We start from the raw sequence: 23,466 nt of genomic DNA, 5'->3' as shown, positions 1-23,466 counted from the left end.
CCATCAGACTTTCAGCTCTGAATGAACAGAATTAAATCATTGAGTGTTTGATTCATTTAAATTGTATTAAAACAGTCATGATGTGATGAAGACACTCAAATGTATGTGTGAGTGAATAACAGCAAACATCTGTCTGCAGTAAAAAGTGGAAGCTGCAGCAGAAGTTAATCACAGCTTTAAACTGAATTACAATGTTGAGAAAAACCTTCATTCACATTTCATCTGGTTCACTTTGGAGTGAATTCAGTAACCATGGCGACAATCTGATTTCTCACAAACAGTTTAAATGTTTGTGTTCTCATCTGCAATATTATTAATATTCACTTTAAGTTAGATGACCTCATATGTTCCATATATGATCCCATAATATATGATTGACAGTTTATGTTTGTTGTCATACATCCTGGCTGGGTCCCAAACCTCTCCTTTATTCACTCATTCACTGCTCCCTGAATAATAAACACTAAATAATTCACTCATTCACTGCTCCCTGAATAATAAATACTAAATAATTCACTCATTCACTGCTCCCTGAATAATAAACACTAAATAATTCACTCATTCACTGCTCCCTGAATAATAAACACTAAATAATTCACTCATTCACTGCTCCCTGAATAATAAACACTAAATAATTCACTCATTCACTGCTCCCTGAATAATTAACACTAAATAATTCACTCATTCACTGCTCCCTGAATAATTAACACTAACTAATTCACTCATTCACTGCTCCCTGAATAATAAACATTAAATAATTCACTCAGCAGCAAATCAAGATTTCTGACTCTAACTAATCTTCATCATTTTGTGTCGTCATCATCAGCTGTAGAGTCATGTGACGGTAGTTTTCACGTCTTTAAAATGTGGACTCTACTTTTTTGGTTCCATGGTGGAATATTTGAGGACAAAATACTCACCAGACACTTTATACGGTTCACCTTGCTGGTACCGGGTTGGACCCCCTTTCATTGTTGGTGGCAGAGATTCAACAAGGTGCTGAAACATTCCTCACACATTTTGGTTCATATTAACATGATGACATCACACAGCTGCTGCAGAGCCATGATGACAATCTCCTGTTCCACCTCATCCCAAAGCTGCTCTGTTAGACTGAGATCTTTGAGTCCAGTGAACTCATCGTCATGTTCCAGAAACCGGTCTGAGAGGGTCTGAGCTTTGGGACATGGAGCGTTAGAAGATGGTCCACTGTGGTCTTAAAGGGACGGACATGGTCAGCAGCAGCACTCAGGTGGGCTGTGGTCTTTAAATGATGCTCAGGTGGTACTAAAGGGTCCAAAATGTGCCAGGAACCCCCCCACACACACCATGACCCCCCCAGCAGCAGCCTGACCCGCTGATACCAGGCAGGATGGATCCATGCTTCATGTTCTGACCCGACCGTCTGAATGTGGCAGCAGAGACTCATCAGACCCGCCGACGTTCTTCCAGTCTTCTATCGTCCAGTTTTGGTGATCTTCAGTTTCCTGTTCTGAGCTGAGAGGAACCCGGTCTGGTCTCCTGCTGCTGGATCCCGTCTGCTTCAAGCGTCCACGTGTTGAGCCTTCAGAGACGGTCTTCTGCAGACCTCGGTTGTAATGAGGAGTTATTTGAGGGGCTGTTTCCTTTCTATCATCTCCAACCAGTCTGACCTCTGACCTCTGGCATCAACAAGGCATTTTCCTCTTTTTGGGAGCATCCTCTGTAAACCCTGAGATGGTTCTAGATCACGTTCACAGTCTCTTAAACCAACGTTCTTCTTGGTTCTGATGCTCAGTTTGAACTTCAGCAGCTCGTCTTCACCACGTCTACATGAATAAATGAGCTGAGTTGCTGCCGTGTGATTGGCTGGTTAGATATTTGAGTGAAGGAGCAGTTGAACAGGTGTACCTAATAAAGCAGGTGATGAGTGTTTAGTGGAGATTTTTACACAGTCATTCAACACTCACATAAAATGGTGGAAGGTAAATGTAGAGCACTGTGTAGTAAATACAGAGTGATTTCAGACACAGCTCCTGTTCTCTTGTGATGTAATATCCTATGGGAGTATTGTCACTGTGTACTTTATACTACACTTTATGTTACTGCGTTGTTTTTTACACATGAAGAAGAGTAAAGTGTCGTTCCTGATGTGTTTACAGCGCTGTGATGAAGAACCAGACGTAAACTCTGGGAGTCTTCAGCAGTCTGGATTAAATTAACCGGCTCTGTTTGGGATTAACTCAGGTTTACTGGAGTCACTTTTAAACCGGATAAATCACCACGGCAACTGATGCTGAACAGTCAACCTGCTCCAGACCACCGACCAATCAGATCACTGGAAAATAAAGAGTCATCATTCCTACAGGATCCCGACATGGACAAAAGTCCTGAGTTTACAATAAAGTGACGAGTAAAAGAGATAAATATGTTTTTATAGATCAGTAGAAACATTTTACTGTTTAAAGTTTCAGTCCAAATAACACGAGACACCTGAGTGATGATAATTAATGATGAATAAAAACCAAAGATTATCCAGACTCTACTAGTACTTTACTGTAGTACAGTTAGAGGTACTAGTACTATACTGTAGTACAGTTAGAGGTACTAGTACTTTACTGTAGTACAGTTAGAGGTACTAGTACTTTACTGTAGTACAGTTTGAGGTACTAGTACGTTACTGTAGTACAGTTAGAGGTACTAGTACTTTACTGTAGTACAGGTTGAGGTACTTGTACTTTACTGTAGTACAGTTAGAGGTACTAATACTTTACTGTAGTACAGTTTGAGGTACTTGTACTTTACTGCAGTATAGTCTGAAGTACTTGTACTTTACTGTAGTACAGTCTGAGGTACTTGTACTTTACTGTAGTACAGTTTGAGGTACTTGTACTTTACTGTAGTACAGTTTGAGGTACTTGTACTTTACCGAAGTACAGTTTGAGGTACTTGTACTTTACTGTAGTACATTTAGAGGTACTAGTACTTTACTGTAGTACAGTTAGAGGTACTAGTACTTTACTGTAGTACAGTTTGAGGTACTACTACTTTACCGTAGCACAGTTTGAGGTACTTGTACTTCACTGTGGTACAGTTTGAGGTACTAGTACTTTACTGTAGTAGTTTGAGGTACTTGTACTTTACTGTAGTACAGTTAGAGGTACTAGTACTTTACTGTAGTACAGTTTGAGGTACCTGCGCTTTACTGCAGTACAGTTTGAAGTACTTGTACTTTACTCTAATACAATTAGAGGTACTTGTACTCTACTGTAGTACAGTTTGAGGTACTTGTACTCTACTGTAGTACAGTTTGAGGTACTTGTACTCTACTGTAGTACAGTTTGAGGTACTTGTACTTTACTGTAGTACAGTTTGAGGTACTTGTACTTTACTGTAGTATTTCCATGCAATGCTACTTTCTACTCCACTACATTTATTTAACAGCTTTAGTTACTTTTCAGATGCAGATTTGACACAATGGATAATATAACAAGCTTTTAAAATCCAACACATAGTTAAAGATGAAACCAGTCAGCAGTGTGTAGTCGGCTCACATTTCAGATGTCTATGAGTTGTTAACAGCTCCACCAAATACTGATTCTTCCCTCTAAACTTCTCACATGCTTTCATTTCAATAAATGTTCAAATGATCCAATATTTCAGCAACAATCAAAGCTCTGCTGTTACATCTACCAGTAATAGTTCACTTACCAAATATTACTGTAAAGTCTTTATGAACTAAAACACATTGTTTGTAACCAGCTTCCAAAATATACTTAACCAGTAACTTTAACACCATTTAAGCTTATTTTCTGTTTAACTGCACAAATAAAACACTTTACTAAATATAAAGTGTGATATTGTGTGATATCAATGATGAGAGGCAGAGACTTTACCTTCAGTAGAGTTGTGTTTATTGCTGAAACTATCAGGGACACATGATAACATGGACAGGTTGTGTCTCTCATAGCTGAGCTCTACATACTCTGCATGCTGCTCTTCATCATTCCCTCATACCAATACCACTGGAGCCCTCTGCTGGTCCTGACCTGCAATCACATGCACACACTTCATAACACAAGAACACATTATAGAAACACATTTGGTCATTTACATTATAAAGAATATTAAATCACATTAACATAGTTCATTAATCTGAATGAGCAGCTACTAACTGTTTAATCACGGGAGCTAGCTATACTCTACGAAGCTCCATTTCAATTCAAAACGTTTCTAACAGTTTTCTACCTTAAACTCGGTCTGAAACACATCAGAGAGATTTAAAATGTCTTTAGTGATAAGTTGTGACACGTTGACACACATGACTAACCTGTTTTATAGAAGAAAAGCAGAGACAGGAGACGTTAGTGTTCATTCAGCAGGCTGTTCTCTGTCTGAGGAGACGAACTAGCTTGTTTTGGTGGATCCTCCCCCTGCTGGCGGAACAGAAGAACTACACTCTACAACATAAAGATTAAACCCATAATAACAAGAATATATGTTCATCTGGCTTTATTCACAAAAACACATTAAATAACATTTCCAACCTGACAATATTGACCATTTGTAGCTCTCACAACAACAACCACAAATACACTGAATTTCAATGTGATGGATTTTATCAAAAGTTATATTGTTTAGAATATTGAAATATGAAAGACTTAAATTGGACTAAAAACTCAACTAACAAACATACAGCAAGAACCCCCCCCCCAGTAAAAACCAACTGAAGGTTCAAATGTAAGATAAGTGGTAGATTAGTGGATAAAAATGAGTTAGAAAAGGTGATTTAAAGGAAGATAAAGACTTATCAAACAGGTTGATCCAGAGCCCTGACAGCAAAAACTAACAGAGGAAGTATACTCTACAAAATAAAGCTTAAAACCATGATAATATTTATAAAACTGGCATTTTTCACCAAAAAAACAAAAACAAACAAAAATAGACATAAGCACTTGGTGACAGTGGTGAGGAACTGGGTTCTAGGTGGGTTGACCGTACAGCAAAGACCAGGCTCCATATTTATCTGTGCTGATAATCAGCACTAATTCATTTCCCTCCACTCAGTGTGAAGTTAGAGAAAAACTAATGGAGGCTTTATTTATTGAATGATTGATGTGTTTAAACTGCTGATGGCACAGATAGATTTCAAAGAGCTGTAAGGACACATAAGTCAATAGGAGGTTCAGCTGGAGATGAGTTGGACAAGGATGTGATTGGATAGGGCTGGATCACATGATCTCACCTACAAGTTTAAATGATATAGTTCTTGTTAAAGACAGCTGATTGGCTGAGCAGTGTTTACTTACAGCTTAATGTAAATAATTTGTTAAATATCATAATGGGATATAAACTGTTCATTTTAAAATGATATTTCTGAAAATAAAAGCTGGATACCTTTAATATTTACACACATAGTTTAGTTCCATAACTTTGGTAAGATACCTGCCTGGTTACCTGTCTATACACATAATATACCAAATGACCACTGTTTCATATTTCCAGCTGAGACTGTGAGAAAACTACAACACGTCATCATTATTTCTACTCTGCTGCTCTGACTGTGGTAAAACAGCCACGTCTCACTCTCTCCCAGCAGTAATCCTTCTCCTGCTGAAAGTCACAGTCAATTCTCTTCTGCTTCATTCATTAGTTTTAGTCCTCGTTAACTCTCAGTGTGATTCTGAGACGCTTGATAAATATGAGCCCAGGCTCACAGTCTGACTTATAACACCTGTTTTTATCTTCAGCTAAATCCAGAGATAACTGTTCAGTTTGGAGTCAGTTAAGAGACTTAAGTGAAGACCACAAAATCCAGATCCAGACTCCAGATGGATCATCACGATCCAGCTGATCCTCTCTCAACACTCCTGGATGTCCACTCTCACTCTGACAGAGATCACCACCCCATCCATCTGATGAGAGAAGAAGAAAGAACAGAGAAGATAAATGGGTGTTTAGTGAGACTCACTTGATCAGCTGTCAGTCAGTAATGCAGCACATCCAGTATAAAGAGCAGCAGGGACTTCAGTCCTGTTCAGACCAGAAGTGGAACAGCTGTGCAAGCGTAGCTCGCTTCGTTTCAGCTCTCATGTTAACGTGTTTGAGTGAACACACTGAGCTCCAAGCTCACACACCTGCACACACTTTTACTATCAAGTGTGTTTCCTTTGCAGATTTCACTCAAGTACACAGAGGAAATAAAGTGCTGAGAGTCATGAACACATCATTACTGCAGAAACAGAGACATTCACTCATCAGTTTACTCTCTACTCACTCCAGAGTCTGCAGTCTGCAATCTGGACTCTGCTGAAGATCAATCAGCTGCTTCACGTCTGATTCCTTCAGGTAGTTTCCTCTCAGATCCAGCTCTGTCAGATGGGAGGGGTTGTACTTCAGAGCTGAGGCCAGATAATCACAGCTGATCTCTGACAAACTGCAGTTCCTGAATCTGAATAAAGAACAAATGAAGTCAGTTTAGAAACAAAGTTCATGTCATGTTTTATAATTTCTTCAGAGCTGAAGAAGATTTATATGAAGAAGTTTAGAAAATGTAAACTCCAAACAGCTGAACCCAATTACAAACAATGAAAAAGAGATTTTAACATTCAGATGTGTGTGTGTTTGTGTATAATGTGTGTTTGTGTGTGTGTGTTCGTAGAAAAATAAAATGAAGTTCATGGATGTAAGTTATGTATGAACATAAATTAGGTTCAGATGTTAAACATTAAGATCAACAATAGTAACAGACAGTCAGTGAACTCACATCAGAGTCTCCAGTTTGCAGTCTGGACTCTCCACAAAACCACACAGCTGCTTCACTCCTGAATCCTTCAGGTTGTTTCCTCTCAGATCCAGCTTTCTCAGATGGGAGGGGTTGTCCTTCAGAGCTGAGGCCAGATAATCACAGCTGATCTCTGACAACCTGCAGTCCCTCAATCTGAATAAAGAATAAATGAAGTCAGTTTAGAAACAAAGTTCATGTTTGAAATGATGAAATGTTTCATAATCTCTTCAGAGCTGAAGAAGATTTAAATGTGGAAGTTTAGAAAATGTAAACTCCAAACAGCTGTGTGTGTATAATGTGTGTGTGTCTGTATAATGTATTTATGAGTGTGTTTGTTACAGTGTATGTGTCTGTGTGTGCGCAGAAAAAGAAAATTAACTTCACAGATGAAATTAGGTTCAGATGTTAAACATTAAGATCAACAATAGTAACAGACAGTCAGTGAACTGACCCCAGAGTCTCCAGTTTGCAGTCTGGACTCTCCACAAAACCACAAAGCAGCTTCACTCCTGAATCCTTCAGGTTGTTTCCTCCCAGATTCAGCTCTCTCAGATGGGAGGGGTTGTCCTTCAGAGCTGAGGCCAGATAATCACAGCTGATTTCTGACAAACTGCAGCGATACAATCTGAATAAAGAATAAATGAAGTTTGTTTAGAAATGAAGTTCATGTTTGAAATGATGAAATGTTTCATAATCTGTTCAGAGCTGAAGAAGATTTAAATGTAGAAGTTTAGAAAATGTAAACTCAGAACAGCTGAACTCAACAGGATGCAGGTTAAAAACTGTCAAATACAAACAGTGAAAAAGAGATTTTAACATTCAGACACATATTCATGTCAACACTGAGTCATAAAATGCTGCTGAACTCAGTCACGTCTGTATTTAGAGGATCAATATGAAATCAGACATGTTGGAATAAAAACCTTCATTATTCATAACATGAGCTCTTCTTCCTGTATTTGGTAGTTAAGTAGGTATGTGTAATTAAAACATGTTATTGGTGGCAGTAATCATTCCTCCTGTCCATACTGACTGTGAAGTGGTCTCTTCCTTACACAGCTACACTGCATGTGCTAATATGAGGCTTTGACAGTCTAGTACACAAGTTCAACTTTTATTTGTCATTCCAACCATATCCATATAAAAATACACATACAGTAGAATTAAACTGTGTTTCTCAGGATCAGGCATCAAAGACCAAAAGGAGCTGCTGCGTCTGTGTGTCACCATGACACGACTTGATTTGTGTGAATCAAAGTAACATTTAATAATTAATAATAATTATTAATAATTATTAATAATTATATATATATATATATATATATATATATATATATATATATATATATATATATATATATATATATATATATTATAAACCTTCATCTACACGTTTCAAACACAAGTTTACAAAGTGCTGTAAAGGCATGAAAACTGTTTACAAGTTGTTACTAATAGAATAAATATTGTTCAATTCAGAAACAGATCAAAATGATTCAGATCTTATTTTAAAGCCTGCTGAGTAAAATCAGGTATTACCTGTATGTCTGATTATATATCATGTAATAATAACTTTACTGCATTCACTAATAACTGTAAAATACTGATATATGTTGTGATAAAATGCTGCTGTAATAAAACCTCAACCACAATCTCTAAAGTCCTTCTAAATTCCCTCTTTGAGTTTGGATCCCTCCACTGCAGCTCAGCAAGGAAACACTGAAGAAACACAAACATACTTACTTGATATGTGGAACTCAGACTAGTGAAGCCTCATATTAGTTTACACTCTGGAAGTCATTTTTACTCACAACAAGACTCTGGATTTTAAATTCCTGAAAACATTTACATTCTACACATTTGTGTTCAGCAAATCCTGAAAATTATGAACCAAACATTTGAAACTTCTATGAAGGATTTGAATTTAATAAAAATAAATAAATCTACCAAAGCTACATTCAGTGAACTCACCTCAGAGTCTTCAGTCTACAGTTTGGACTCTCCAGTCCAGCAGATAGATGCTTCACTCCTGGATCATACAGATAGTTTCCACTCAGGACCAGATGTGTCAGATGAGGGTTGGACTTCAGAGCTGAGGCCAAAACTTCACAGTGAGTCTCTGAGAGTCCACAGTCCCAAAGGCTGTAATGACACAAATATTTCAACATATGTTATCATGAAAAAGAACACTTGATCTGAACATTTGATCTTCACATCAGTGGTTCAGATCATCTTTTTGAATATTTTAAATCTTTGTTTTCTGACGCATTTTATTCCTTTAATGGACAGTTGAGAGATAAACAGGAAACAAGAGGAGAGAGTGTTTGGGGGGGGTGCAGTTTGATGGTTGGTGGTCCGAGGGTTAGTCTCAAACAAACCATAGCACCACTTCATACCATAGCAAAAACATAAAAAATAAGAAAGGAAAACCAATCTAAAAACAACACAACACACTATAATGTTCCCTGGTTTGCCCCAGTATGATATCTCAGCCCCACAGAGAGAGGAAAATATATATATAATTAGATATGATAAAATGCCTATTTCACTCACATCACCTAAAGTTACCAACAGTTAAAGCAGAGTTATCAATAAGGTAAACTGCTTAAAAAGAGACACCACCTATATTTTAGTTATTGTGTCTTTAGTCCTCATTTCACTGTAATCTGTTAGTTGTTGCAATACCTAAACCTGATAATAGATGGTACATTAAGCACTATACACTGCTGTGATTAATTATAACTTATTTAACTTCTTATCATAATAATGAAATGTACCTCAAATCAACTGTAATAGTCAAGATTACCTCCATCATTCCTTTCCTGCATTTATGCATTTTAATTTTCTACACTTCATAGTTATGTCTTTTATAAAGTGTTGACTAACCAGCTTGCTGACCCCGAACCGTGGTAGAGGGCCTCTGGTTTAATTGTAGAACACACAATAACGAAAACCGGGACTTCTTCGTTGAGCGGGAGGACCGCATTTATTTCCAACTTTGCAGAGTTACGGTCGCTACACAGTACAATGCTGAACTGACCGTGGCTGCTTTATAATAACAAAACAGAAAACTCTTCTTAATAACGTGACTGCACACTTCTCTCTGTAGCTTGCTACCTGCACTTCCCCGTCGCACACACCGCACATCTCTTACGTCACAAGTGCAAACACACACACGGCTCCACATACACATCAGGCTGTGCCTGTAACACAAGTCTTTTTAACCGTTTACAATATTAATAACAGGAATGCAGCTACTACCTGATCTTTAGAATGTCCTGTTGGAGCTGCTGGATGCAAACACTGTTATGGACTGAATCTATGTTCCTCTTGAGGAGCTTGGCATAAAGGACGTCCACATGTGGCCAGATGTGGCCAGCTGCAGAAAGAGCTCAGCAATGCTAAGCCTGCTAAAAACAACTTATAGCTCCATGCTATTGTCTTAATGGCTGCAGCTACTTTAGTGTTTGCATTTTTCAGAGAGATGTTTTAGGTCTCGTTCCCCTGTCGTTGTCCACAGCGTTTCAGTGCTGACACTTTAAATGAGCAAACAGATAAAGCAATAAAAGAATAACTCACACTGCATCCAGCTAGCCAACTCCATTTATCATAACAGGAGCGGGAGAAGCTCTGGGTCTCAGCTCCGGGTCTCAGCTCATCCTCCATCACCTGCTGCTGCTGAAGCCAGTCCGGTCTAAACTGCTTTACCCTCTTATTGTCTTCTAGTTAAAGTCTTGTGAAATTATGTTTTTGTATAGAAATGACCAAATAATCTTTCATTTCCGCGGCTCCACTTTATCGTCATCTCCTGAAACTACAGTTGATTGGAGGGCGTGAATGACAGCCAGAACTGTCCAATCCCATTAGATTAAAAGACTTAAAACATCAACAGTTGTCCCCCGAATAGTTTGTAGCCTTGTCCTCTCTCTGGGGCTCATGTGCTCCCCCTCCTCCCCTCCCTCCCTTCCACTGCTGTGGGCGGTCCCCTGCTCCTCTCCAGCTACATCTACCTGCACAGCCTGCGCCTCCTCCGCTCCCTCCGGTGTGTGATAGTGAGCTTCCCCTGGTGCTGGGCCCATCTTCAGCAGCAGCTGGTTTAAAAAATCCAGTGAGCTTTGGGATGCTCTTTAGTCATTATTTTTCGCGTAACTTTTCTTAATACGTTTTTTTCTTTTCTGGGCACCAATCTCAAACGTCCTCCCCGACATTTTCCACTTAATGTCACTCAATCATAGAGGGACACACCCCAAAACTAACTATAGACATTCTGATAGGTAAGCCCAAGGGCCATTGGCTATGGGGCCACGTGGGCCACCCCTATTTTGGATCAATCAGCAGCCACGTAACGTGCGATTAGAGTGATTGACAGAAAACCTGACAAGTTACAAAACAATATGATCTTTTCAGCTCATCATGACCCTGAACTTGGGAGACTCCTGGGCTTCAGCCCAGGTAAGCCCATGCATTAAAGCGGCCTTGTCCATAATGTGCACAGTGTGTGTGTGTGTGTGTGTGATCCCATGTCTGTCTCCACTAAGTTAACATGAGGACATCTTGATTAGAAAACCACTTTTACTGTCCACTATGTTTAATGTGACTGCAGGATATTTAGACTCAGTTCAGCTCAGTGAACAGTTCCAGTTGAGAAAGATCATCTCTCTTTGCTACCTGCTGCTGTCAGGTTCACATCCATAAGCAGCTACATTTACTGACTGTTCACAAACACTAATGAAACTAATGACCTGACAATATTACACCTGTACATCATTAAATATCAATGTATTCAATATTTAGACGTTCAGTTGTCGACTTTCTTTTCTGAGAATCTGAAAAACTGATTCAGCACAAACACAATGAACAAACCAATAAGGTTGAATTATTTTAGCATGATGTCATCAGAAAGATGTTATCAGGGTATCAGCATTAAAATATAACACTGAGCTTTAATGTGTATCAGATCTCTTTAAACAGGCTGAATTCTGCCGTTCTGCTCTTATATATTGATCAGACCTCTGTGCATTTCCTGCTACTACTCTTCTCTACACCAACAAGAGAGAAAACAGCTGAGAGTTTCTTTCTGTGAGCAACAGAATATCAGAAAGACTTCAGAACAACACCATGTAACACCACTTCCCTCTTTACAATAAAAAGATGAAGTGATGAGAAATAAAAGGCTCCATTGCTCGGTTCAACACACTCAGGGGTTTAGTCTCTATGACCAGTAGTTTACGGAGGCTAATGTTGGTTAACGTTAGCTAACTTTACATATTGTTGTATAACTGACATTACTGAATCTGTTTGATGATTTGATGACTATTCTCTACATGTGATACTAAACCACTGTCACAGCAACACACTCTACTTTAAATAACATTTAATAATTCATAATAATAATAATTATTATAATCCTTCATCAACATGTTTCAAACACAAGTTTACAAAGTGCTGTAAAGGCATGAAAACTGTTTACAAGTTGTTACTAATAGAATAAATATTGTTCAATTCAGAAACAGATCAAAATGATTCAGATCTTATTTTAAAGCCGGCTGAGTAAAATCAGGTATTACCTGTATGTCTGATTATATATCATGTAATAATATCTTTACTGCTTTCACTGATAACTGTAAAATACTGATATGTGTTGTGATAAAAATGCTGCTGTAATAAAACCTCAACCACAACCTCTAAAGTCCTTCTAAATTCCCTCTTTGAGTTTGGATCCCTCCACTGCAGCTCAGCAAGGAAACACTGAAGAAACACAAACATACTTACTTGATATGTGGAACTCAGACTGCTGAAGACTCATATTAGTTTACACTCTGGAAGTCATTTTTACTCACAACAAGACTGTGGATTTTAAATTCCTGAAACATTTACATTTTACACATTTGTGTTCAGAAAACCTGGAAATTATGAACCAAACATTTGAAACTTCACAGAAGGATTCAAATTCAATAAAAAGAAATAAATCTACCAAAGCAACAGTCAGTGAACTCACCTCAGAGTCTTCAGTCTACAGTTTGGACTCTCCAGTCCAGCAGACAGACGCTTCACTGATGAATCAGACAGACTGTTGTTACTCAGGTCCAGATGTGTCAGATGAGGGTTGGACTTCAGAGCTGAGGCCAAAACTTCACAGTGAGTCTCTGAGAGTTCACAGCCAGAAAGTCTGTAATGACACATATATAACAACATATGTTATCATGAAAGAGGATACTTTATATTTACTTCATGCATTTGATGATCAAACAGTTTGACATTCACTATTTTGATGAACATTTGATCTTCACAACAGAGGTTCAGATCATCTTTTTGAATATTTGAAATCTTTGTTTTCTGAGGCATACAATACAATACAATATACGTTATTGTCTCGCTTAGGGAAACTTGTCTTGGACTCAGCAACTGCGCTTTTCCACTACACAGTTCCAGCACTACTCGGCTCAACACGGTTCCTAACCCTTTACAAAAAGGTTCCTACTCAACGTGGGCGGGGTCGTCATAGCACGGCTCCGCGAAACTTCCGTTTTATACGCGACACAAACACATAACCAATGGAGGACATGGAGGCGATGGTGTACTAGCTGCTGTATGAGGCTTCCTGTCACACACAAAGCAAGAGAAGAGAAACCGTATGGCTGTAACGCTGTTGCCGGTATTTAAAAATGCCGGGTTTGATTCTTGTGTGGAACGGCTCATGACTCTTCCAGCGACAACCCGTCTGACCAATCAGAGGCCGGCAGTCTGTTGACATCACATTTAGTATCGGCTCAGCACCTCAGCAGAGCAGGTACTATGGCAGGCCATTTTAACATTTAAAAGCCAGACTGGATATGAGTTGCAGATATCTGTAATTCAGTTTTGCCTAGTCAAAAAGAACATTTCAGATATCCACAACTATGTTCTTCCTAGGACAAATGACGTCACTTTCCATTCATGTGTATGGGGTTTGTCATTACAGATATCTACAATTCAGTTGGAGATATCCGCTATGTGAATTATGGATATCTATAACTGAATTACGACTAGTACTAATACCAGTTTGAGATATCTACAATTTGATTCTGACTAGTCATAAGATATCTTTAATTCACCTCAATTAAAGATATCTACATGTCCCTTTTCGGATATCTTAAATTAAGTTTTGACTAGGCGAAATGACGTAATAGATATCTGTAACTGGAATTATGACTAGTCAAAATGACGTTGTAGATATCTCAAACCGGAATTAGGAATAGTCATAATTTCATTGTAGATATCTATTATCAAGTTATAGATATCTTGAACTGAATTTTGATTAGAGATATCTGAAATTGAAGATATCTGTAACTTACATTCCGCCTAGTCAGAATGTAATTACAGATATTTTGAATTAGAGTTTTGACTAGGTGAAATGACGTTGCAGATAGCCCCGCCTACCACTTAAGGCGGGAGCGGAAACATTGCACTTGCAGGTTAAAGTTTTCAGTTCAGCCAAACTGCTTTTGAGTTCATTGTTTGTGTCGGGTGATAATAAATGTTCAATTCTTTCGATATTTCTTTCAGAGCTTTCGATAGAACGACGTTCTCTCTCTCCACAAATCCCCTGTTTGAGGGCTCTTTCAATTTCATGGCATTTTCTTGTTGTTTTCTCAATTACAGCCAATGCCATCCTGCTTCTTTCTAAACAGACTTCTTCTTCTTTGGCGTGGAGGGGAAGTGACGTATTTCTGGATATCTAAAATAGAGAAACGTCATGCATGACGTTTGAGATATCTTTAACTTTCATTCTGCCTAGTCAAAACTGAATTACAGATATCTGCAATTGTCATTTAAGATGTGTGACAAGTTGAGTGACGTTTTCAGTGACGTCATTGCAGATATCTTTAATTCAGTTGTGCCTAGGCAAAACTGAGTTACAGATATCTCTATATGTTGTTTCGCCTAGTCACAATTACGTTACAGAATGAAAAATACAACTATGCAAAATGTAATTACAACTAGTCAGAAAGATGTTGTTGATATCTATAATGTTAATTCCGGATAGTCAAACTTTGCTTTTAACTGTTAAATCCGCTTGTCATAAAATACTAAAAAAGTACCAGGTACCAGGTACTATCCCTAGTGGAAACGCAAAAAAAACAGAGTCGAGTCCAGTCAAGCTAGAACTGTGTAGTGGAAAAGCACCAATACATACACTAAAGGGGAAAAAACACATGCTAAAAGATCACCATAATAAATGCACTATAAAATTATTGCACAGTCCATCCATCCATCCATCCATCTTCTTCCGCTTATCCGGGGTCGGGTCGCGGGGGCAGCAGCCTAAGCAGGGAAGCCCAGACTTCCCTCTCCCCAGCCACTTCGTCCAGCTCTTCCCGGGGGATCCCGAGGCGTTCCCAGGCCAGCCGAGAGACATAGTCTCTCCAGCGTGTCCTGGATCTCCTACCGGTGGGACGTGCCCTGAACACCTCACCAGGGAGGCGTTCGGGAGGCATCCTGATTAGATGCCCGAACCACCTCATCTGGCTCCTCTCGACGCGGAGGAGCAGCGGGTCTACTCCGAGCTCCCTCCGGATAACTGAGCTTCTCACCCTATCTCTAAGGGAGAGTCCAGCCACCCTACGGAGGAAGCTCATTTCGGCCGCTTGTACCCGCCATCTTGTTCTTTGGGTCACTACCCAAAGCTCATGACCATAGTTGAGGGTAGGAACCAAGATCGACTGGTAAATCGAGAGCTTTGCCTTTCGGCTCAGCTCTCTCTTCACCACGACGGATCTGTGCAGAGTCCGCATTACTGCAGACGCCGCACCGATCCGCCTGTCGATCTCCCGTTCCATCCTTCCCTCACTGTGAACAAGACCCCGAGGTACTTGAACTCCTCCACTTGAGGCAGAATCTCATCCCCGACCCGAAGAGTGCACTCCACCCTTTTCCGGTTGAGGACCATGGCCTCGGATTTGGAGGTGCTGATTCTCATCCCGGCCGCTTCACACTCGGCTGCGAACCGATCCAGTGAGAGTTGGAGGTCACGGTCTGATGAAGCCAACAGGACCACATCATCTGCAAAAAGCAGTGACCCAATCCTGAGGTCACCAAACCGGACCCCCACACCCTGGCTGCGCCTAGAAATCCTGTCCATAAAAATTATGAACAGGATCGGTGACAAAGGGCAGCCCTGGCGGAGTCCAACCCTCATTGGAAACAAGTCCGACTTATTGCCAGAAATGCGGACCAAGCTCTGACACCGGTCATACAGGGAACGGACGGCCCTTATCAGGGAGTCCGATACCCCGTATTCCCGGAGAACCCCCCCCAGGATTCCCCGAGGGACACGGTCGAATGCCTTCTCCAAGTCCACAAAACACATGTGGACTGGTTGGGCCCCATGCACCCTCGAGGATCCTGCAGAGGGTGTAGAGCTGGTCCACTGTTCCACGGCCTGGACGAAAACCACACTGCTCCTCCTGAATCCGACGTTCGACTATCCGACGGACCCTCCTCTCCAGCGCCCCCGAATAGACCTTACCAGGGAGGCTGAGGAGTGTGATTCACCTGTAATTGGAACAGACCCTCCGGTCCCCCTTCTTAAAAAGAGGGACCACCACCCCAGTCTGCCAATCCAGAGGCACTGCCCCCGATGTACACGCGATGCTGCAGAGTCGTGTCAACCATGACAGCCCCACAGCATCCAGGGCTTTGAGGAACTCGGGGCGGATCTCATCCACCCACGGGGCCCTGCCACCGAGGAGCTTTTTAACCACCTCGGCGACCTCCGCCCCAGAGATAGGAGAGCCCACATCCGAGTCCCCCGGCCCTGCTTCCTTACCGGAAGGCGTGTCGGTGGGATTGAGGAGGTCTTCGAAGTATTCCTTCCACCGATCCACAACGTCCCGAGTCGAGGTCAGCAGCGCACTGCCCCCACCATACACAGTGTTTACGGCGCACTGTTTCCCCCTCCTGAGACGCCGGATGGTGGTCCAGAATCTCTTCGAAGCCGTCCGGAAGTCTTTTTCGATGGCCTCACCAAACTCCTCCCATGTCCGAGTTTTTGCCTCAGCGACCGCCCTAGCTGCGCTTCGCTTGGTCTGCCGGTACCTGTCTGCTGCCTCCGGAGTCCTACAGGCCAAAAAGGACCTATAGGACTCCTTCTTCAGCTTGACGGCATCCCTCACCGCCGGTGTCCACCAGCGGGTTCGGGGATTGCCGCCACAGGCCACAGGCACCGACCACCTTGCGGCCACAGCTCTGGTCAGCCGCCTTAACAATGGAGGCACGGAACATGGCCCACTCGGACTCAATGTCCCCCGCCTCCCCCGGAACATGGTCGAAGCTCTCCCGGAGGTGGGAGTTGAAACTCTCTCTGACAGGAGACTCTGCCAGACGTTCCCAGCAGACCCTCACAATACGTTTGGGCCTGCCAGGTCTGCCCGGCATCCTCCCCCACCATCGGAGCCAACTCACCACAGTCTTCAACCTTAAGCAGCATTGTTTAGGAATTTGATGGAGGTTGGAACAAATGAATTCTTAAAATGGTTGACTTTGCAGTTAGGGATTCTGTATTGTCTGCCCAAAGGTAGGAGCTCATATTATGGGATGGCTCAGTCACTATCCTCTGGGCTCGCCTAAGAGCAGTTTGTTCATAAACAGACTGCAAGTGTCAAAGACCCCCGCTGCACCCACCTTCCCTGGAACTGTTCGACCGGACCCTGCCACCGCTCCCTCACTGTCCCTCACTAACCTTACCATTAAACCCTGTCTTTGAGTTACCTCTGTGTTTGCTCGTCTCTGTGGTCCGCTCAGGGGTCCTATTATTCTGGTTGTGACAGCATGGTCTGACTTCTTCCTATCAGCTTCATGGCCGTGTGCACCAGACGAGTGAGTTTAGTTTTCAGTTTTGCAGTAAGGTTGTGATACCTGGCTGATATCCCATATCGGACTAAGCTCTCTTGTACCGCCTGGTAAAATAAAAACATGATGCTTTTGTCCACACCATACACTCTCAGTCTGCACAAAACATACAGTCTTTGCTGTAAACAGGAACACAGACTTTCAACATGGACACTCTAGCTAAAGGTCTCATGTAAGTGAACTCCCAAATACTTGTATGAGCTGACCTGCTCAATGGGTGAGTCATGTATGACAACAGGACTATAGTCCCCTACTGATCTCGGGTCTAAGACCATCTCTTTAGTTTTTTTGACATTGAAAATGAGATGGTGAGCATTACACCATTGCACAAAGTTTAACACATTTAAAACAAAGGTTCCCTGGATGGCTATTTGTACATTCATTTGTATAAAGTGTCAAAAGGACCAGGGAGCTGACACAACCCTGCGGGGAACCTGTGCTGATTGATTTGCACTTTGAGAGGGTGTTATTAACTCTTACCTGCTGACTTTGATTGGTTAAAAAGGAAACATGCCACTTGATTAAAAAAGGGTTAACACTCCTCTGCCTCAGTTTTGAGATGAGCAGATGGGGTTGAAGTGTGTTAAAAGCTGAGCTAAAATCAATAAATAAAATCTGTGCATACGCTTTTGAGCATTCCAAGTGCTTGGCAGTAAAGTGGGTGATGCTGTTGATGGCGTCATCAGTACCTCTCCCCTGCCTGTAAGCAAACTGGTATGGGTCAAGTGCCAAATTGACTTCTGCCTTAAGCAAAGACAACATGTATTTCTCAAAACTTTTCATAACAATCGAAGCCAGGGCCACAGGTCTAAAATCATTTTTATCAGCTGAACATGGTTTCTTAGCTAAAGGAACTATGGTGGATTTTATCCAAAGGGCAGGAACAGTGTGTGAATCCACAGCCCGCTGGAAGATGGGGCACCAAACTTGAGTGAGCTCTTCTGCACATACCTTTAAGAGCAGTGCAGAAATGCCATCGGGGCCAGTAGATTTTTTAGTACACACATGTTAAAAGATGGACTGAATCCTATGTGCGTCAATTACAATCCTACGGCTAGCATCAGTTAATAGTTCCCATGACATTATTACATTCCTCAGAAAAGTCATCGTTTTTAAACCTAAGAAAAAAGTCATTCAATTCATTTGCTTTCCCCAGATCATCATCAGTACTGAAGCGCTTCTTAGTGGTGTTCATACTTGTAATGCCTTTTATAGAATCCCACAGCTTTTTTGAATCCATTGACATAAACATCTGCTCTGTAGTGTCCTTGTGATGCAGAACACTCCCAGTTCAGCTGATGCTGTCTTACTGTGCTTGAATGAAACAATCATTCTCATCACTCTGTCTCAGACCTGCAGACTTTTAATCTTTGTTTAGCTTTAATCTTGCAGATGAAGGAGAGAACATGGAGTTACATTGAGGCTTCCATAATGTGCACAGTGTGTGTGTGTGATCTGATCCCATGTCTGTCTCCACTAAGTTAACATGACGACATCTTTATTAGAAAACCACTTTTACTGTCCATTATGTTTAATGTGACTGCAGGATATTTAGACTCGGTTCAGCTCAGTGAACAGTTCCAGTTGAGAAAGATCATCTCTCTTTGCTACCTGCTGCTGTCAGGTTCACATCCATAAGCAGCTACATTTACTGACTGTTCGCAAACACTAATGAAACTAATAATCAAAGATGATTCAGATCTTATTTTAAAGCCCATCATGTGTTTCACCAGGTTTGAATAAATCCTCCAACACACAAAGGAAGAGAAATAGAAGAACAAACTGTCAAATCCAATAATGACTAGACATAAATAGAATAACTGTTCATTAACTTAACAGCTATAAACATCAACATTATTTAAACTCAACATTTAAACAGCTCAAGAACATCTGAGACTAAATATAACTGACATGTTATTTCACATATAAACAAGTAAAGAACTATTTTAACTATAATAAAACATTTATATTATTTATATTTGAAGAACTAAACTACTAATCTACACTGATTTATAATGTTAATCACATCTGGACTTACAGAGCCTTTCTGCAGTTCCTCACAGCTGGGATCAGTCTCCGTCGTCCCTCCTCTGATGTGTTGTACTTCTTCAGGCCCAACTCATCCAGAACCTCCTCTGACATCTGCAGCATGTCGGCCAGAGCTGAGCACTGAATCTCAGAGAGTTCCTTCTCTGATCTGTTCTCTGACTTCAGGAACTCTTGGATCTCCTGATGTACTGAGCGGTCGTTCATCTCCGTCAGACAGTGGAAGATGTTGATGCTTCTGTCAGGAGAGATATGACCACTGTTCATCTCCTTCAGGTTGTTGATGACTCTCTGGATGGTTTTAGGACTGTAGGACTTCTGAACCAGCAGGCCTCCTAAGAGACTCTGGTTGGACTCCAGAGAGAGGCCATGAAGGAAGCGGACAAACAGGTCCAGGTGGCCATTTTCACTTTGGAGAGATTTCTCCATGACTCCCTTCAGGAAGTCATCCAGAGATGAGTACCTGTAGTCTCCTTCCAGGAAGTCATTCAGTACCTTTCTCTTCCAGCTGGTGTAACAGTGGTACATGTAGACTGCAGCCAGAAACTCCTGAACGCTCAGATGAACAAAGCTGTAGACTGTTTTCTGGAAGATCACACTCTCTCTTTTGAAGATCTCTGTACAAACTCCTGATAACACAGAGGCCTCTGTGACATCAAGACCACACTGTTCCAGGTCTTCTTGGTAGAACATGATGTTTCCTTTCTCCAGTTGTTCAAACGCCAGCCTCCCCAGCTTCAGAAGAAGGTTCCTGTCAGCCTCCGTCAGCTCCTGTGGACTCGTCTCATGTCCCTCGTCATACTTGTTCTTCTTCCTCTTTGTCTGAACCAGCAGGAAGTGTGAGTAGAGCTCAGTCAGGGTCTCGGGCAGCTCTCCTCTCTGGTCTGGAGTCAACATGTGGTCCAGAACTGTAGCAGTGATCCAGCAGAAGACTGGGATGTGACACATGATGTGGAGGCTCCTGGATGTCTTGATGTGTGAGATGATTGTGCTGGACTGCTCTTCATCACTGAATCTCCTCCTGAAGTACTCCTCCTTCTGGGCGTCAGTGAAGCCTCGTACTTCTGTTACCCTGTCCACACATGTACGAGGGATCTGATTGGTTGCTGCAGGTCGGGAAGTGATCCAGATGAGAGCTGAGGGAAGCAGTTTCCCCTTGATGAGGTTTGTCAGCAGCACGCTGACTGATGACTTCTGTGTGACATCAGACACAACCTCACTGTTGTTGAAATCCAGTGAAAGTCTGCTTTCATCCAGGCCATCAAAGATGAACAAAACTTTACAGCCAGCGAGCTTCTCTGCTGTGAGCTTCTGTAATGTTGGATAGAAAACATGGATCAGCATGAGCAGACTGTACTGCTCATCTTTGATCAAGTTCAGCGACCTGAACGAGAACAGAATCAGCAGACTGATATCTTGGTTGTTGGAGCGCTGAGCCCAGTCCAGAGTGAACTTCAGCACTGAGAAGGTTTTTCCAACGCCAGCGACACCGTTCATCAGAACCACTCTGATGTGTTTCTGTTGGTCAGGTAAGACTTTAAAGATGTCCTGACACTTGATTGGAGCGTCATGGAGGGTCTTCATCTTGGAAGCTGTTTCAAGCTGCCACACCTCATGTTGGGTATTAACCTCTTCACTCTGTCCCTCTGTGATGTGGACCTCAGTGAAGATGCTGATGAGGAGGATTTCACTTCCTGCTTCATCAGTTCCTTGAGTCACACATTCACATGTGCTGCTCAGACTGATCTGATGTTCATCTAAAACCTCCTGCAGACCACTTTCTGCTGAAAGAGAAGAAAAAAGGTAGAATGAAACAGAAATCAGTGTGACTGTTAATGTTCAGTAGGATAGAGGAGGTAGATTCCTGTCCTGTTTTCAGAGATGATGACATCAGCAGACAGATCTTCAGTCTTACTTTGTACAGTGCTGGTCTGACTGTCTGTCTGCAGTCCAGGTCTGGTTCTTGGTCTTTCTGCACACTGGGGACAGGAGGAGTCTCCTGATGAAGCAGACTGGTCCCAGTATGAGGTGATGCACTGTCTGCAGAACCAGTGTCCACAGCTGGTAGAGACTGGATCCTTCAGGACGTCCTGACACAAAGAACAGCAGGACAGCTGCTCCTCCACAGAAACAGCCCTCCTCTTCCTCTCTCTGTGGACATGAACACATTCTTTATGTCACATGACATTAATGGAGGCCAACCGACAGCTCACAAGCTGCATGCAGCTCTTTCCCCACATAAACTGTCCAGACTGTCAGTATTTACACACTTAAACAGTTTCTGTTCTTCAGCAAAGGCAGAGAAGAAGAAGAAGACTGCAAACTAGTAAACATTGATGTAAACTATGCAGAATTTAAAATAGTTTGATGAAGTTGATTCAACACATTAGTTAGACCACAAGGAGACACACAGTGTGTTTTTGTAAGTAAGTCAATGTGAACATGACTTTAGTCTGTTAACAAGAAAACTCCACAGGCTCCTTTAAGTTACTCTGATCCATTAAAAGTCAGGCAAAATAAGCAGGAGGAAAATGAGCCAAACAGAAAAGTCCACTAGTGAAAAATAACAGACTGCTGCTCTTTGTGTTGTGTTGCTGAACAAAGAGCTCTGCTAAATATCTTCATAATGCATCTTTTCATGAGTGTTTCTCTCTCTCTGTTTCTGCTATAGTCTCTCTCCCTCTGTGTGAGTGTGATACAACAGTTTGACACATTTGACTTTTCCCAAACATTAAACATCAGACTCAGTTTCCTCTGCTGCAGTGGTCAGTCTGCAGTGATAAATCAGCTGCAGCAAGCTGTTTCTATACATTTACATGACCTCCTCCCATATTTAGTGTCTTTGAACAGGAACACGTTAAGACACAGTCTGTATTACATGAGACCAAACATTGTACCTGCTGCTGCAGTCCTTTAGTAAATAAGGACAGACACAGTTTGACTTGTTAGTAAATCCTTAGTAAATATCACCCTGGGTTACCTGCTGCTACTTTACATTTATTGACTGGAAAATCAAACAGCAATAGCAGCCCTGTCTCTGTCTCTGGTTAACATGAACATGAAGATCTGTTGTAGATTACAGCTGAATGGAAGCTACTTCATTATTTCTTTCCTTCATATCTACACTACAACCTTCATGAAAGCGTCTCACTGAATCATCTTCAGCTCAGTTTACAGTAGAAACAGTCTCTTACTTTGTGTCTGAGGGTCCAGGTTCATTACTGAAGGCTGGAGGTTGATCATTAGACCGGTCACTCTTCATAGACAGACAGCTGGATATTACAGACTCTGCTCCGTCCTCCTCTTCCTCCTCTTTCTTCATCTTCTGGAGTCTGAGAGGTAAACCAGTAACACTGGAGACACACACACATACACAGTATAATAAACCCAGTCCCAAACTTAGTAGCTTCTTATTAGTTTACTTGACTTTAACTGCAGGGTCAGAAGACCCTAATGATGAATACAATAAATGGATTTCCGTGTCCCTCGCCTGGACGCGGGTCACCGGGCCCCCCCCCCCCGGAGCCAGGCCTGGGAGTGGGGCTCGGGGGCGAGCACCTGGTGGCCGGGCCTTCGCCCATAGGGCCCGGCCGGGCACAGCCCGAAGAGGGGACATGGGACCCCGCTCCCACAGACTCACCACCAGTGGGTGGGGCCAAAGGGGTCAGGTGCATTGCGAACTGGGCTGCAGCCGAAGGCGGGGACCTTGGTGGTCCGACCCTCGGCTGCAGAAGCTAGCTCTAGGGACGTGGAACGTCAACTCT

At 41.9% G+C, this 23,466-nt stretch overlaps 1 protein-coding gene across 1 annotated transcript in view; it reads right to left on the bottom strand.

Moving 5' to 3' along the window:
- Positions 1 to 23,024, bottom strand: part of LOC128364345 (NLR family CARD domain-containing protein 3-like) — a 203,815-nt gene extending 180,791 nt beyond the window's left edge. The window contains exons 1-2 of the mRNA XM_053324883.1: positions 22,897 to 23,024; positions 21,618 to 21,853 (exon numbers count right to left, since the gene is read on the bottom strand). Coding sequence (XP_053180858.1) covers positions 21,618 to 21,853; positions 22,897 to 23,024 — 364 coding nt within the window. The remainder of the gene's footprint in view (positions 1 to 21,617; positions 21,854 to 22,896) is intronic.
- Between the last annotated feature and the right edge of the window lie 442 nt (positions 23,025 to 23,466).

Source organism: Scomber japonicus, chromosome 9 (assembly GCF_027409825.1).
Source record: "Scomber japonicus isolate fScoJap1 chromosome 9, fScoJap1.pri, whole genome shotgun sequence".
Classification (NCBI taxonomy): domain Eukaryota; kingdom Metazoa; phylum Chordata; class Actinopteri; order Scombriformes; family Scombridae; genus Scomber; species Scomber japonicus.
This window is presented reverse-complemented; position numbering and strand designations above follow the sequence as displayed.